Source organism: Aethalodelphis obliquidens, unplaced genomic scaffold, assembly GCF_003676395.1.
Source record: "Aethalodelphis obliquidens isolate GAN/ISIS:26980383/991018 unplaced genomic scaffold, ASM367639v1 scaffold8, whole genome shotgun sequence".
NCBI lineage: Eukaryota > Metazoa > Chordata > Mammalia > Artiodactyla > Delphinidae > Aethalodelphis > Aethalodelphis obliquidens.
The window spans coordinates 59,356,998-59,375,127 of record NW_020837952.1 but is presented as its reverse complement, the minus strand read 5'-3'; the positions used below and the strand labels follow the sequence as shown (position 1 = coordinate 59,375,127).

At 43.8% G+C, this 18,130-nt stretch overlaps 1 protein-coding gene across 1 annotated transcript in view; it reads left to right on the top strand.

The window, feature by feature from the left end:
- Positions 1-18,130, top strand: part of LOC113620356 (EF-hand calcium-binding domain-containing protein 6-like) — a 105,782-nt gene that overhangs the window by 11,917 nt on the left and 75,735 nt on the right. Inside the window, exons 3-4 of the mRNA XM_027106025.1 lie at positions 2,982-3,070; positions 11,951-12,017. Of these exons, the coding sequence (XP_026961826.1) occupies positions 2,982-3,070; positions 11,951-12,017 (156 nt within the window). The remainder of the gene's footprint in view (positions 1-2,981; positions 3,071-11,950; positions 12,018-18,130) is intronic.

Sequence of the window (18,130 nt, the reverse complement as noted above, 5' to 3'; positions counted from 1 at the left end):
TATATATATATACACACACACACACACACACACAATGGAATATTACTCAGCCATAAAAAGAAACGAAATTGAGTTATTTGTAGTGAGGTGGATGGACCTAGAGTCTGTCATACAGAGTGAAGTAAGTCAGAAAGAGAAAAACAAATACCGTATGCTAACACATATATATGGAATCTAAAAAAAAAGGGTCATGAAGAACCTGGGGGTAAGATGGGAACAAAGACACAGACCTACTAGAGCATGGACTTGAGGATACGGGGAGGCGCAAGGGTGAGCTGGGACAAAGTGAGAGAGTGGCATGGACATATATACACTACCAAACGTAAAATAGGTAGCTAGTGGGAAGCAGCCGCTTAGCACAGGGAGATCAGCTCGGTGCTTTGTGACCACCTAGAGACGTGGGATAGGGAGGGTGGGAGGGAGGGGGACGCAAGAGGGAAGAGATATGGGAACATATGTATATGTATAACTGATTCACTTTGTTATAAAGCAGAAACTAATACACCATTGTAAAGCAATTATACTCCAATAAAGATGTTAAAAAAAATTTAAAACAATACAATAAAAAAAAGTGGCTTCAGTCTCTGAATATTAATATAAACATTTTAAAAGAAGTTGAATTGGTAAATGGATTCCAGAGAAGGAAAACTAAGTTCCGTTCTGGTCCTGGTGGTTGTGCTGGGTTGGGGAAAGAGAAGTCTTTGAAGGTACTTATCAACATACTGGATGTGGATTTACAAACTACACTCCCCCAGCCCCAGTCTAAGAATTGCTTTCAGTGATTCATCAGTGGACAGTTTTGATTCTCCAACATTTCTGCCAGAATAGCAAATACTGGAGAGGTGATTTGGGTTGTCTAAGCGCTTAGTTTTGTAGACCAGTCATTGCAAATGTGTATCTGCCACATTAGAATTTGCATTAGACCATAAGTAGCAATATGAAATGTGACAAAAGCTTCAATAGATTTTTAAAAATATTTATTTATTATTTATTTTTGGCTGCGTTGGGTCTTAGTTGCTGCGCACAGGCTTTCTCTAGTTGCGGCGAGCAGGGGCTACTCTTCATTGCGGTGTGCGGGCTTCTCATTGCGGTGGCTTCTTGTTGCGGAGCACGGGCTCTAGATGCACGGGCTTCAGTAGTTGCAGCATGCGCGCTCAGTACTTGTGGCTCGCAGGCTCTAGAGCACAGGCTCAGTAGTTGTGGTGCACAGGCTTAGTTGCTCCACGGCATGTGGGATCTTCCTGGACCAGGGATCGAACCCGTGTCTCCTGCATTGGCAGGTGGATTCTTAACCACTGTGCTACCAGGGAAGTCCCAGCTTCAATAGATTGATGGATTTTAAGGCAGGGTGGTTAGTGTAGTGAGATGAACCTGGGCTCTGGAGTCACAGATTTCTGTGACTAAATGACTTAATGGCAGTGCCATGCAGGGAGGTCACACCTCTGCTCTGTGAAATGTGGAAAATTTCAACCTCCTCAGAAGGTAGTTTGGGGCTAAATGAGTTAAAACCAAGAGCAGTGCCTGTACCCGTTTATAAGGTATGAGCTCTCCAGATGTAAGTTTCTTCCCTTGCATGTTAACTCTTATCACTACCAAGACCAGGAGGGCATCCAGTCTGGGAAACTGCACGTTTAATCTGTTCTTGATCTTCTTCTGTAAAACTAGGGAACCTTTGAAGCGTCTACCCAAATTATATCTACTAAAAAATGCCCCGTCAGAAATCCAAGTCCTGGGTGTCCTTTCCAGGAAAAGGCTTCACAAAGGCCTGCCCTGTGAGCCACTCTCCCTCTGGGCCCATTTCCTAGTTATACATGTTTTTAACAGCAAGGAGAAATTTGTCCTTTGGGGAAGACTGAGATAACCGTGCTAGGCTTTGAGGCTGGAACTTTAAGGGTTAAGTAAATATCAAACTTGGTTGTATAGGCTTGGGAGCCATTCAGCTGTATGGGAAATTGTACTTTGTGTATTTGCATGGAGCTTAATAAAATACATTTATATTGATTATATATTTATTTTAATTTTAATTTCATAATGCTTTTTTGGGTGAAATAATTATTTTCACTTTTAAAAAAATTTGACATTTTATTTAAAAGTAATTTCAAAGCTCCAGAAAATTTGTAAGGATAAGAGTGGTACAAGCAGTAGCCATACACCCATTACCCAGATTTGACAGTTGTGAACATTTAGCCTCGTTTGCTTCTCCCGTGATCTTTCGTTCATACATATGTGCAAATAATATATACGAAATACACAATGTGTACATAATTTTTTTCTGAACCGTTCAAGAGGATGTTGCTTATATTAATGGTTCTTTAATTCTAAACACTTCAGTGTGTATTTCCTTAAGAATAAGAGCTATTCTCTTACATAATCACAGTACAGTTAACAACTTCAGTAAACTAAACATTGAGATAATAATACTTTAATTTACCCTATAGTAATTCCATATTAACCCACTTGACCCAATGACGTCCTTTATAGAATTTTAGATTTGAAAATGATTTTTTTCTACCTTGAAATTATATGAATGTACAGTAAGTACACTTGACACTCAGAGGGTTAATTATGCCTCAGACTTTTGGGAAAAAAAAATATATATATATATATATTTATACATATACACATATATAAAAATACATATACACATATATAAAAATACATATACATATATAACATGTATATTAGAATATATTTCTATTAATTGTACTTATCTTTTAGATAGACCTAGATTTTAGAGAACTTTGTAGACACCTTGTTGGCTTTTAACTGAGCACAGACTGGCATTCTGGCGTTCATGCTGCTTCTGCTTAGTCTGCTGAGGGTGCACGTCAACTCAGACACCTGGATTGAGTAGCTGTGACTGTTACTGGAATGCCCATCCCACTAAGAACGTCCTGCCTTACATCATGAAACCTGCCGTGCTGTCCACTGCTTGGATCTGAATTCTCTAACGGGCTGTTATTCTTCTTGTTTGGGCGTAGATCCCCCTCACCAGCTCTGGTGCCCTTCCGTACCTTGTATTCCTGTCCAGATTTGGTGGAATTGACCTGAATATAAATGTTATACAGAGGTAAGTTTTTTTTTCCTCATATGCAAATGTGAAACTTGAAATGATAAGAAATAGGACACAAGGTCATTAGAGATAAATCATGTCAACAGATACAATCCTCAGTCAAAAATTTTATTCAGAGAAGAGTCTAACGTCTAAATGAGATATATTTCAGAATAAGAGAAATAATATTGTATTAAAATTGGAAACATAGCAAATTAAAACCAGACTAACATATTTCATATGCAATGCATTTCATATTTGGAAATAAGGAATTTAATTTTTTTTTTTTTTGGCTGTGCCATGTGGCTTGCAGGATCTTAGTTCCCCGACCAAGTATTGAACCCAGGCCCCGGCAGTGAAAGCGCTGAGTCCTAACCACTGGACCGCCAGGGAATTCCCTGGAAATAAGGAATTTAAACTTTGAAGTAGAAGCATTAAGATGCCAAATTTTAAATTTGTTTGTTTTTATACATTTTTAATGTCTTTCATTGGATAGGGATCATATTTTGGTAGCTAGAAATGAAGTATTTTTAAAAAGATCTTTGTATGAGCTCCTCTGTATTTCATAATTGTAGCATGAGCATGAAGCTCATTTGCTTTATGTGCAAAACGAGAGAGTTAAAGTCTGAACTTTAATGTCTCTATCAGCTGTAAAGGTCTTTGATTCTAGTGTATGATGTAGGAAATATTATTTTAGTAAAAAAATTACTCAGATTATCTGACTCTAAATGGGTAAGCTTCATTTTCTCAGGAATTGGGTAAACAATTAAATTTGGTTCTGAAATATTAGCAAATTTTGGTATTACAGCTTTCGTGATTGCATCCATCCTGGATGCAGCTGACGTGTAAGACTTAGTGCAGCAGTGTGGAGCGGGGAGGGGGAGTTGATGTTCACTGGGTGTAGAGTTTCAGTTTTGTAAGGTGAGCAAGTCCCAGAGATCTGTTGCACAACAGTGTGAATATATTAACATTACTGAGCTGTATATTAAAAATGGTTAAGATGGTAACTTATGTGTTTTTTTTGTTACCACAATTAAAAAAATAAAAGAATTAGTGCAGCAGCTCCAACAAGAATGACAAGGTATTATCCCCTCCACGATGTGGGACTTCTTTGTGCTCTGATCAGTTGATGTTCCATAAGTGGTGAACTAGGATAACTTCCAGGCTCATTCAGAAGGACCACTGGTCATTTTATAGGCTCTATATTCATGTTCTTGACTTAAAACCATCCACACTTGTGGAATAAGTAATCTAGGTTGAATATTCTTTGCTGAAAAACTCAACAGTTGGAAATGCTACAACTCAACAGTTGGAAAAGCTAATAATTTGAGATGAAAAGTATCATAAGTTACTTCCTTAAACATAAAAGACTAAATATTTAAACTAAATTTGGAAGATTTCTGACTTACACATGAAGCTAAATTCTCTTTATTGTTGAAGACCACGAATTACGGTGAATAGAAACTTCTCTTTCTAGTACTATGGTAGGCTACCTCCATGAAAAACACTGCCACTGAAAACTACTAAAATGATGGATAAAAGGTAAAATATTTTAATACATTACTGAGCTGGCAAGAAGGTAATTCTCAGAGGCTAAGCATGCAGTAAAAATTGGAATCCAGAGAAGGGAGCTTTCTATAAAGCCAGTTTTTACCCTGAAGGTATTGGCCAAATCTTGGTGAATTTGTGTTTCAGTTTTGTTGGCTGTTTGGAGTGAAGGGGACAGGAGTCAAAACCTGCAGGGTCTGCCCAAGGTGGAGAAACCTAAGGGAAGACCCTATACACTCTTGTAAGGATAATCTACAAAATATAAACCTGCATGGCAGAAGGGCACAAGGAAACCTACCAGTTTCAAGACTGGCATTGGGTGAATAGGGGAAAAATTGTAATCACAAGTCAATTCATGAAAATCTGTGTCTAAAATAATGTTACCTGTGTGGTCTGAAAAGTCTCAGGCTGGGAATTTACTTAAAATTTACTGGTCCTGGACTGGATGTGCCCTTCTGTGGAAGAATACATCTACAACATAGCCCTTAAAGAAAACCACAGATAAAGTGTCACACAAAAAAACCTTGAAAACATATGAAGAGACAAAGAATGAGGACCGCAAACAAATGGAAATCATATCCAGTGGAATCAGATCTCCAAACACTTGGGATATTGGAACTATCAGATACCGAATCTAAAAGTAGTGTTTTAATATCTTTAAAGAAATGAAAGAATGAATTCAATATATGAGTGCAAAACAAGAGGCAATTGAAGAAGTACAAAATGGAACTCTTGGTATTGAAAGATACAATCATTATAGAATAAAATTCAGCAGATGGGTGAAAACAGTGGCTTCAACACAGCTGAAAAGGGCATTAGTGGAGTGGAAAATAGATCTGAAGATATTATCCAGAATGCAGCACAGAAAGAGAGAGAGATATCAAGCTTGGAGAACAGATATAAGAGACATGGGAGGAGGGAAGAGAAGGCCCAACAATACTTCTCACTGGATTTCCAGATATGTAAGAGAAAGAGTAGGACAGAGATTATATTTGAAAAGGTAATGGGTTAGAATCTCAAGCCAGATAAATAAAAAGGAATGCCTGTCTAGACATATCACGGTAAAACCGCAGAACATCAGCATCAAAGAGAAAATATTAAAGGCAGTGAGAAGAAAAAGGGAATTGACTTCACAGGAGTGACAGTTAGACTGACACTGATGTCTCAACAGTGACAGTGAAAGGTATGAGATTGTGGGAAAACGTCTTCAATGCACTGAAGCTAAAATATTTGCCATCCTAGAATTTTATACTATGTTTGTAAGAATAAGGAAGAGAACTTCTTCTGTGGGAACCCCTGAGAGCCTCTCCTTTTCTTGCCATGGTATCTGCTCATCCACTGGTATCAGAGTGTTTGGAAAAGGAAGACACATCTGGCACCTTTGCCTATGGTGTTCAAGGTTACTTTTCACCTAGCTCTTGTATACTCTCTTCACACTGACTTGTATGAAAATGAGGCAGCCTGTGCATTGAATTATCCGGTCATTAGACTTGGGCTAAATCTCAGGACATTGACAGATTTGCAGCTCAAATTCCCTGAATTGGTGGTGGGGGGACTTATTATTGTGGTCACAGCATTTCCCTTGGTTCAAGAGGTCATATTTTGTATCAGCCAAAGCTTGATGCCCTTGACAACGTAGAGTGAACACAACACAGAAGAGGTATGCCGTCTGTTCTGTCCTGGCCATCTCAGCCTCACCAGAACTGTCTAATATGAGGAAGTTACTGAATGTGCTACAGTGGTTGATTAAGTTGGGAGCAACATGAAGATTAAAGAGGATATTTTGCATCAGAAGACATTTAGGACCTGGAATGCTATCAAGAAGTCTGTGCCTCTGAGTGTACGAGAGCTGGTAAGGACAAAATGTGGAACTGCTCTTGCATCTGCCATGGATGACCTCACATCATCTGTAATAATGGTAGTATCATCAATAACCCTTCAGAAACATCCAAGGAATTATTCTATTTAAAATGAGTAAATTGAACCTTTGAGATTTGCTTCTGATGGACATGTCGAACATTTCTGCTTATGGACCAAAAGTGTTTCCCACTTCGATAATCCATGTGGCACTCAGCGCAATGCTACCTCCCTGAAGAATAACTACAGCCCTCCACGTACAAAGCAATCGAAACAGATCTTAGCAGAAGTTTTTGAAAGCTTTCTGAGCACCATCCAGAAAGATTCACGACAGAGTTCTGAAGAACTTACTGAGGAGCCTGAGAATTACGTTGAAACAAAATTCATTCACACATATGTGCAGGGTGTCAGTGCATTGTGTATAGGGCAAAGCAACAAGAATCAAAGAATTTTTCCCTGTACTTACATCCAGTTTCTTTAATTCAGCATCAATATTTCCTTCATTCAAATATCAACCTTTAGCCATATGTGGCATATATTACAACTAGGTGTCACCTGTGAAAACTTATCGTTCACTATGGCTTAGATGTGAGGTAGAACACAACCGACCTTCCTGTGTAATGTCACATTTCACACATCAACATGTAGGGCCAACTGAACTATGGAAGAGTGTGTAAAAGAAGAAAGAAACTGCATGGATCTGATTCTAAGAAGTTAAAAAAACAATACACATAAAAAGGAGACTGTGGACTGTCTCAGATACAGACTGATGCCCTATTTCCCTCCTCTCCCTTATTAGCCATTTTGTGACCATGTACTTTGCCCTCAAGTCTCAAATCTGATAACTGAGTTTTTGCTCTCTTTTTCTATTCTAAAATCTTCCCTTGGTCACCTGATGACCGTAACCAGCTTTATTTGTCCAAGTTTCCGGGGCTTCAGAATCCTCCCTCCCTCCTCCCACAAAGTTTCTAAGTAGATCTATTATTGCTCTGACAATGCTGAAAAAAAGATTCATTCACAAGACCATGTATTGCAACATTCCTTGGCCAGGCCAGGTACCACAAATTCAAGTGGATAAAGCAAACAACAGCGGTAGAACGTCCGTCAACAGAGCAGATGTGAAGTTGACTCTAGGCAGGTAGCCTGGGTAGGTTGAGAAAAAAGGAGGAAAGAAGGCTTTTGGCCAAGAGAAGCAGGATTTGGAGGGAGAGAATTGTTTGCTACAAAGAAACAAGCAGCTAAAGGAACTCCAGTAAAGGAACCAATTCAAACAAAAGAAAAGAAGCCTTCTGCATCACATCTTGAATTTCTATGCCTCTGAAGGTCATCTCAGTGTGGACGGCGTCTTTGAATTTCTGAAGATTAAAGACATGATAGAAGTCACTGAGGAACATTTAAAAAAATAAAGACGGAGGGTGAAATACAGACATTTTAGACAAAAACTGAGACAGTTTACCTCCTACAGATCTTGACTAAAGGAAATCATAAAAGGTATGCTAAACGGCAGAAGGCAAGTGACCCTACGGTACCCGGTACCCACAAGGCCCTCTGTGCCCTGGCTGGCCTCCCTGACAGGCACTCTCTGCTCTCCTCTTTCTTCACTGTGTCCTTTTCTTGTTGCTCCCGTCTTAGGGCTTTTGACTGGTGGTTCCCCAGTGTCCGCAGCGCTTCTCCCCCAAATAAAGCTGTAGGTCACTTGGCTCACACCCATGAGGTCAACACACAAATGTGATTTTCTCATTCTAGAACGTGAGCCCCACGAGGGCAGGCAGCTTTATCAGTTTTATTTATGGATGTATCCCAAGCCCCTAGGACCATGTTTGGCACATAGTGGGTGCTTAATGTATATTTGTTGAATAAGTGGATGGAAAAACAGCAATGACAACCAACAAACGACACGTATAGTCAGCAACCTGAATGACTCTCGCAGACATAATATCTAGTGAAGGAGGAAGAAACATACGAATGCTTCTGTTCATATGTGAAGTTCAAAACCAGACGAACTGAACTGTATTGTTTAGGGATACATACCTAGGTGGTAAAATTATAACAAAATAAAAGTAAATGATCTCTTAAGTGCTAGGAGGAGAGGAAATATTATGATTGGAGAAGGGCAAGTGGGAGCCTCTTTTGTTTGGCTTTAATTCTTGATTTGAGTAATTGTTAAACAGGTGTTTGCCTTAATTGTAAGTAAACTGTGCATATGTACTGTATGTACTTTTCTGTGTAAAGGTTTTATCTCACAATAGCAATTTAAAACTCAATGAATTTAATAAACGTATTAGACACAGCTAAAGAAATAAGTGAACTGGAAGATCGGTCAGAAAACATTAGCCAGAATGTAGCAGAGACATAAACGATGTAATTGGAGCTCTGTAAAGAGAGCAATGAGAGATGGGACAGGTAATAGCCAAAGAAACAATGGCTGAGGATTTTCCAGAACTGATGAAAAGTGCTCTCCTGCAGATTCAAGAAGGCAAATCTCAAAAAGGATTTAAAACGGGTGGGGGCAGAACCCCAAAGACCAAGAGATCTTAAAGGCAGCCAAAGGGCAACATGTACACAAAAGTGACTTCTGAGTTGTTAACAATGGGAGCCAGGTGAAGAGTGGATTAAAAACTGCGATGTGGGCTTCCCTGGTGGCGCAGTGGTTGAGAGTCCGCCTGCCGATGCAGGGGACACAGGTTCGTGCCCCGGTCCGGGAGGATCCCACGTGCCGCGGAGCGGCTGGGCCCGTGAGCCATGGCCGCTGAGCCTGCGCGTCCGGAGCCTGTGCTCCGCAACGGGAGAGGCCACAACAGTGAGAGGCCCGCGTACCGCAAAAGAAAAAAAAAAAATAAAATAAAATAAAAACTGCGATGTGTTGGAAGAAAATCACTGCCATCCTAGAACTGTGTATCTAAAGAAAATATCTTTCACTGTTTTAAATATTGAAGTAAAGACATTCTCAAACAAAAATGGATTTGGCCCCCAGCAGGTCCAGAAGAAGAGACTCTAGGGGTATACCTTAGGTAGAAGGAAAGTGATCCCAGGTGGAAGGTCTGAGATGATGCAAGAAGGGATGCTGAGGGAAGATGGCTGAACACTTGGCAAGTACGGGACACACTCATGACTGTAGGGAATACTGATGGCTTCTGGAATTTAAAAATAGGTTAGAGTTAGAACCCGTGATAGTAGTAATATGTAAATTGAGAGTTAAATGTTCTGGAGTTGGTACCTTGTCCAGTCGGAAGATGAAAGTTCTGATTAACTTGAGTCTTTGAAAATTATGCTGGTTGTAATTTCCAGAGCAATTACTACAAGTCTAAAAGTGGAGTGTATAATTCCCAAACTTATAGAGGCACAGAAATGGAATGATAAAAATGGTATCAACCCAAAAGAAGGCAAGAAGCAGCAGAATAGGCAGGAAAAATAGAAATCCTGAATATATCAGTAATTATAATAAATCTACCACTTGAAAGACAAAGATAACAGATAGTAAAAGCCACTAAGAGAAAAACCTAAACATAGTTTTATAGAAAGGTTAAAAGTGAAAGGATTTAAAAAGACATACTACTCAAATAAATACTAATCTAAAGAAAGCAGGCATCACTAAGTTAATGTCAGACAGTAGACGGGGCTCCCCTGAGGCAGATACTGAGATGGAGCTTGGGGTACACACTTCCCTGAAAAGGGAAGAGGACTGGAGCCAGACTGGGCAGAGGAGCTGCCACTGGGGCTGAGGAAGCCTTGACCAAATGCAGAGGAGGGAGGGAGGGGCTGAGGTTGGGAGGGGCGGGGCCTCCTGTGCCCCTGGGGCAGTGGCACTTCATTTCTTCAGCTGATGGTGGGCACACAGCTGTACAAAGTCAGGTATGTATGATTTTTATTCCTTAAATCTTAAACATATGTTACAAATAGTGTTTTGTATCTCTTCAATACATAATTAAAACCATATTTTTTTAAAAAAAAGGGCTTCCCTGGTGGCGCAGTGGTTGAGAGTCCGCCTGCCGATGCAGGGGACACGGGTTCGTGCCCCAGTCCGGGAAGATCCCACATGCCGCGGAGCAGCTGGGCCCGTGAGCCATGGCCGCTGAGCCTGCGCGTCCGGAGCCTGTGCTCCGCAACGGGAGAGGCCACAACAGTGAGAGGCCCGCGTACTGCAAAAAAACCCCACAACCTCCCCCCCAAAAAAACCGTATTAAATATATTACATTTAACACGGAATCATAAGGCTGGGTTCCTGGTTTCATCTCTAACTTGGTCTCGGCACTTAACCCCTCTGAGCCTGTTTCCTCGTGTGTAAAATGAAGTTAGCTTCTGTTTAAAGCACTCCAGTGGCTTCCCCTTCCCCAGTGTGAAGTCCAGTCTCCTCATCACGGCCCCCGCACCATGGCGCTGGTGTCAGCCTCCATCTCTGGACTTACCCCATGTTCCGTGGCCCCGCTTGGTGGGCTCTGGTCCCCCTGGCCTCTGCAGTAGCAGCCCTGGGACGTGCCAGGCTCCTGCCACCTCTGGGTTTCAAGCTGTGGCATGTTCCCTTTGCTTTGCCTGGAGAGCTTTTCCTTTGAGATGGTGGCTCCTGGCTTATTAGCTTGTGGGTCTCTATTCAAATGCCCCGTTGTCCACCCCATGCAGGAGAGTCGGCCCATCTTACCCCAGTGTCCAGTCTATCCCCACCTGTCTTTACTGGCTTCAGAGCACTTGTTATTACTTCAGCTTACATTACTTATTTCCAGTCTGTCACTGTCACTGGCATTAAGCTTTTTCAAGCCTGGGAACGGTGTCCTGCTCGACTCCACGCCCAGGCCTGAGTGTAGGAGGCACTGGATAAATACTGTGAAGTGGCCTCTGTTGTTCTTTACCCTCACGCTAGCCCTATGGTTAGTTCCGAAGAGAGGCTGTGAAGCGGTTTATAGATACACAGGTAATGCAAAATCAAAAATAGTTAATAAAAGCGGCTGGAGACAGGGGGCTGGTATAGACGCACATCCGTCCTAAGCCCTTTGCAGAGGGGCTCAGTGCGCACCGCGGGGCGAGCGGGAGCCCGCAGGGGTCAGAACACAGTGCCGCAGCCGAGGGTTAGGCGTGGCCCGTGAAGCCAGGCCCCCTGGGTCTGAAGCCGGTGCCGTGGCTTCCCCACGGTGACCCCGGCTCCCCCAGCCTTCTCTGGAAAGCGGGATGGTGGTGGCCGCTAACCCATGGAGTGAGGGTCATGTGAGACGGGGCCTGGCCTTCGTGAGGGCTCTCTGCATGAAGGCCGTAATCGCTCCCTTCCCACCCCACCCCAGGAGGAGTCGATGTCGTGTGTCATTTTACAGATGAGGGACCTGAGACACGGAGAAGCTAAGTAACTGGCCCAAGTTCACGCTTCTGGCGGATGGCGTAAGAAAGACCTTGCATTTAAAAATACGTAATTTAGAAATTCCTATAGTTTTGATCTCTGTGTGTCCTATGTAAGCATTAATGTAGTGAAAACATTTTAACAAAAGATTTTTAATTGTTTTCTTTGAGGGGAGGTGAGAGTGAAATGAACTGCTGTCGGACATTAAAAGAACTCGAAGTCCAAGTAGGAGAAAAGGTAATAGAGAGCTTTCAGAGTTCTTCCCCCAATCCCCACCCTTCGTCAAAAGTAATTGCTATTTTTCTGGAAAAGGCAAAACTATGGAAAATTTAAAAGTTTAGTAGTTGCTAGAGGTTGAAGGGCAGAGGGTGGAGAGAGAAGATGATTTAGGTGGAAAGCAGAAGATTTTTAAGGAAGTGAAAATACTCTGTTTCATACCATAATGATGGCTACGTGTCATTATACAGTTGACAAAACTCATAGAACGTACACCAAGAGTGAGCCTTAATGTAAACTAGGGACTATGGGAGATTACGATGCATCAGTGAAGGTCCCTCAGTTGAACCAAATGTCCCACTCTGGTTGGGGATACTGATAATGGGGGACACCATGCATGTGTGGGGACAGGAGGTATACGGGAAATTGCTGTACATTTCCCCCAATCTTGATGTGAACCTTATACTGCTCTTAAAAATAAATTCTTAATTAAAAAACCCAAAATGCCAAAAAAAAAAAAAAGAAAAGTAATTGCTAGCAGAGGGAGCTGATGCAGAATGAGCTGTGTCTTGTCGTCCGCGTTCTCGTGCCTCACCCAGTGGAGCTCACATGAAAGCCTGTATTCACATGACTTCGCCTGCCCGGATGGCATCCTTTTTGATGAACAACACCAGCAGAAGTCCTGGAATATTAATTACTTTTGTATTAACTTTAGATCATTATTAGTAGGGCTGCCCTTTTGGTTTTTGTCTACGACTGAGGCAGGGTTTTCTTTAGAAAGAGAAAACTACTGCTTTTCGGCAGTAAATGCCAATCAAGAGCGGCGTGGTAAAAATAACTGGTGAAACTCAGAGCGATACATATTTAAGAATTGAGTAATTTAGCCACGAAAGCTACTACGTGTGTTTAAAAAGGAGCATATAGCTCTGTTCCTGTTTGCCGGTTGTGGGTAGCTATCAGGGCGCACAACTAGGGAGGGAGGAGATGCTCACGGCCTTCGGGGGCTGGAATCGGACCCCTTTTTAAAATGCATTTGGGCCTGTCAGTTACACGAGCAGTTTGAGAATCATAGTTTAATTTACTTGATTCAATATGTTGGTTTGAAATGTGACAAATTTTCTTTCCTTTTTGAACTCTTCTGAGATTGTCAAACATTTCAAAATCAAAAATAGCTAGAAACCCACAAAATGTTTGTCTAAATTTCCCTGGCTTATGCCATTAACACCAGAAAATTCTTCCTAGTGTGATAATTTTTTAGCATTATGTGCTCCTAAAAATCTACTTTCACTATAGTTTATATTAGTAGGAACCCTGGTGTCATGATTTGCTGCTTCTGTTGTGGTTCATTTGTTATTCTGTAAGAAATATGCAATATTTGTAATTGATATGTAATAGATATTATTTATGGTATATGTCTTTAATTTGTCTCTTCACAAACTTGGTTAATCATGAAATTATCCTAGGAAAGTCAGCTGTTTATGACGATCATGCTTTCAACATAGGTGGGTCAGTAATGAAACGTTACAGTTAGGGGAGGGGAGGGACATAGGCCTAGCTTGTAAGTTACTGAAAGTGAGGCTTCGAAGGGGAAAGCTGAAGGGGAACTCCACCACTGGGCGCCCTTTCATCTCAGTCCTTTTTCATCCTGGCCTCCTTCCCATAGAAGCCCCCTCACTAAGAGTGAGTGTAAAGCAGCGCGGTTTAAACAGAAAGGTGACGGCGAGAGGCTGAGGAACGGGTGATAGAGGTAACGCCCGACCACAGGGCAGCTCCGAGGCTTTCTCTGCCGTGCAGTCTGGCCAGCACAGGCTGCAGCCCCAGCTCTGCCTGCCACCCTGGCGCTGGGCAGGCAGGTGGCGTGGACGGGCTCTGCCATTTACCAGCCGGGTGGCCTTGGGCAAAGTCCTTGTCATTGGGCTTCTTCATCTGTCGGTGGGGATAAGAACACCCACCTCACAGTGCTGTTGCGTGGCTTAAAGGTATCCAGCATAAAGCACCTGGAACACTTAGGTGATGCCAGCTATCATTATGATGGTTATTACTACAGCTTCCTTTGAGGTATAGGTAGGACCTTAAATGAATGTCGTCCCTTCCCACCGACCCCAAAGTAAACAGAACAAACCAAATCCACTCCTCAGCTGCTGGCTGTGTGCAGTAGCATGTTTCCAGCTACAACTCTGGTCCTGCAAACGGGCCACACTCAAACATTGGAGACAGAGAGGAACACCTAGCGATTAGTAAAAGAAGGCTGTCTTCAGACATACGTTGTCATTGCTGGGCGATCTACACAGTTTGGGAATGAAAGATGCTAATTCTTTTGTTTTAAATATAAGTCCACATGGCTTATTGGAGCCAAGAATGCATGCAAATGGCTCTCTGAATTTTGGGAGCCAGACTTTGCTGAATGTGTGTGTGGTCTAGCCTTCCTAAACCAACAAGTAGTTAGCAGTTGGCACCCCAAACTGCCCGAACCCCAGGGCTTGGGTTTCCTAATTGTTTTCTTCTGCAGTGAGCTTGGTCTGGTGGCTGGTTCCTCAGCCTCGCCCTAATTCATGTGCACTTAGACCTTCCAGCACGTGTTCACATTCACGCTCCTTGTTCAGTCGAAACCGTGGGCTTCCTGAGTCTCGTTTTCTCCGTCAGTCGAGGGGAAGGCAGACTGGGTGGTCTCCGGGGCCCATCTCTCCGTCCTTTGGTGACTGACCTGTGGCTTCACGTGAAGAGCCTGCTGTCTGCGGCCGTGGGGCCCCAGGTGGTCCTCAGGGTGTTGTCTCAGGCTCCCGCTGGTCCTGGTTCCTGCTTTAACCTGCACTCGGATTCCACCCAGTGGGTGCTCTGAGTCTGGTGCGCAGCTCCCTTGCCCTCATCCTCTCGGCCCCGGCTTTTCCTTGTTCACAAAGAGGACTGTGCTTCCCTCTGGCTCCTCTTCTGTGCCTTACTACGGGGCGTCTCCTTGGCTGCCCTTGAGTTCTCTGGTCTTCAGGTTCCTTGCTCTCTTAACCTCCTGGGAGGCAGAGGGAGTTAGTGGGAAGGAGGCGCACCTGGCCTGAAGTCTCACCTCTGCAGCGGCCCACGGGCCGTGGGCAGGTCTCCCACTGCTTTGACTTTCCTCGTCTCTGGAGGCAAGACAACAGCACTTACCCGTCAGAGTGATCACAAGAATGAATGAGAATAATGTAAGTGACGCCCTTGCATACAGCAGATGCTCAGTAAATACTCGTCCCTCCCTCTACCCATCAGCGAGGGTGGGCCTCCCTGTCAGGCGCTCCTGAAACCCTTCCTGTGGTAGCTTTACCCGCCACCAGGTGGTGCCCCGTCAGCCACCGAGGTGTCTGGTCGTCCTACCCTGTGACAAGCAGAGGCCCCCAACTGAGCTGAGATAATAAGGAACGTCTCATCTCGTCTGAGAAGTCCGGAGGGAGCGCAGGTCGGGGTCTGCTCACTCGCATCTCCTCCGGTCACCGGGAGGTGGCCTGCATTCCAGGCTCGACACGCAGATGCCGCGATGTCGGATTTTTTCCAGCAGCTGTTTCTTCCGCTATGACTTTATAAACACGGGGAAACTTCTTCCTGTGACTCACAGGCCAGGATTTTGTCCCCACCCAAACCAGTCACTGGCGGTGGCATTGGCCGCTGCAGGCAGCCTGGACCAACCCTGGTCACTCCTTGGTGTGGTGGCTAGGCCCCCTCCCCTTAGGCACGGGGCCACCCAGGGGGTGGCTATCTGAACCAAATGGAAAGTGGAGGGTTTCGTTAGAAAGAGAAGGGGTTAGAGGTCAATGGATCTGGAGAAAGCGACCAACAGTGTCTGCTTCAGCCTCGCAGCGAAAGAACCCCCGCCGGCTGGGCCTCATCCTTCGGACGCTGGTGTGATTGTTTGGATTTTGCCGTCTCTGATGACAACGAGAGCTAGCATGGAGTGAGCACTCACTAGGAGCTGTTCTCAGTGCTTTACTGTGTGTGTGTGTTCAGTTGAGGCAGGTGCCCTTGTTATCCCACCTTGACATGGAGGGAAACTAGAACAGGGGCTGAGCAGTTGGGCCAAGTGTGCACAGCTGGGGGGCAGAGGAGCTGCAGTCCCCGCCTCGGCTGCTGGCTCCAGGGTCCTGGCTCTTAACCTCAGGCCACCCTGCCTCTGGGAGGACCCCTTAGGAAAGGCGGCTGCCTGCAGCAAATGTGACTCTTTGTTGTGCCTGGAGGTGGACCCAGCGCATCGCAGAGAAGCATCTCTGCTCACGGAAGCCGTATGAATGAGTGGAGGTTGTCTTCTAGCCACAGGGTCATCTCTTTGTCCGTGTAGCATCTACTTCAGATTTGGGAATTCTCTTTTCTTTTCCATCTCTGGCATCTTGCCCTCCCATGCTTCTTCTCAACTCCTCAGACGCTTATGCTTCTGCCTGTCCTGCAGGGCCCCAGCCCCGTCCTGGAGCCACAGCACCTTCCAAGGCCCAAGACTTAGGTTCTCCACATGCTTCAGGTGAGGAGTCTGCCAGGAAAAAAGGACCTAAAGCAAAGCTTCCATGTGTTTCCAGGTTAACAAAGTTTGGGTCTTTTTACTCTGTTTTATCTTTTGTCTACTCCCCACATGAGGGTGAGGTGGAAGTAAAAGAAGAGGCTAACAAAGGAAGAGAATCTCATCCTGCCTCTTGAGGGGAGGGGATGCTCATTGTAAGCCATGTCCGGAGAATTGCCGAGACACAGGAAGCTATTCTGACATATCAGAACACTGTGTGTGTTTAGAAGTGTCATGACTAGTCTTCTCCCCCAACATGCAAAAAAAAAACCATTTTAAATTGAAGACCAGAATTCAAGAATGTGCAGTTCAGTTAAAGACATTAAAAAAAGGAAAATAAACAAACCCACCCAAAGCCCCAGGCTGTTTGCTCTCGTACCACACATCACTGCCCCAATCAGGGCTGCTCTTTTTAGCCTGGGAGCTGTGCTGTCAGAATACCTGGTCTGCCCAGTCAGCCGTGACTAGTGTGTCTGTTGGACACCAAGTGACACAAGTCGTTATGGGATTACCCTGGTGCCTTGGAGTTGTGTAGATGCAGCCTTGGTCATTTCAGAAGCAATTAGTAAATAATCAGAGGTACTAAGCTGCTTCCTTGGTCGGTCATAGCTTCACAAAAGTGAAGACACAAGTGATGGGTATATCCGTTTTCTTAAATAGGTGAATTTTCTTAAAAATAAATTTAAAAAATTATTGCTTGAGGGATAAGAAACAGTTGTTAGGATCACAACCATTTCATAAACATACCTTAACATTAGAACACCACGTTAGCACAAACGAATGTATCAGAATACAGTCTGTTTGCCTAATAAAAAGACCGTGTCAAACTCAAAATGAGGCCATTTACTAAAACATACAAGCTTTTGGTTAATTCGTAATATTCTCCTAATCCCACTTTTATCATCTCTCCTCTGGTGCACTTGGTATTAATTACCTATTATAGCAGGTATTTGAACACAACTTCTCTTTCGTCTGCAGAAAATATTAGCATATCGCAGAGCTGTTGGGACAGATTGTATCTGAGGCGCTTCTTCCTCTGCAGAAAAGACTATCAATCATAGCTGAGTATAGTGATTAATAATGTCACAGCTCTTATTCCTGTGTCTGTGTGCAGCTAAATGAAGAGTCGTGCTCACACTAGATCCAGAGAATTTCACAAAACAAAATAATCGGCTGCCATTTTATAAAGAAATGATACTGAAAATGCTTCTACCCCAGGACCTATTTTTGGTTGCTCTATTAGTAATTTACTGAAGGCTTCATCAGGAAACTAAAGCAAAGATTTTGTTATGTCAGAATTTATATCATTTCAGACTAAGTTTCTCTTAAAAAAAAAAAATCTTCTTGCATGTGGCAAGTCAATAGTACACGTGAGATTGCAGGGTTGAGTGTTTAAAACAGTGCGGTGTCATGGGGACAGGCTGGTGGAGTGGGGGGACAGGATGGTGGTGTGGGGGGCGGGATGGTGGCGTGGGGGTGACGGGATGGTGGGGTGGGGGGATGGGATGGTGGTGTGGGGGTGACGGGATGGTGGAGTGGGAGGACGGGATGGTGGAGTGGGGGGACGGGATGGTGGAGTTGGGGGGACGGGATGGTGGAGTGGGGGGACGGGATGGTGGAG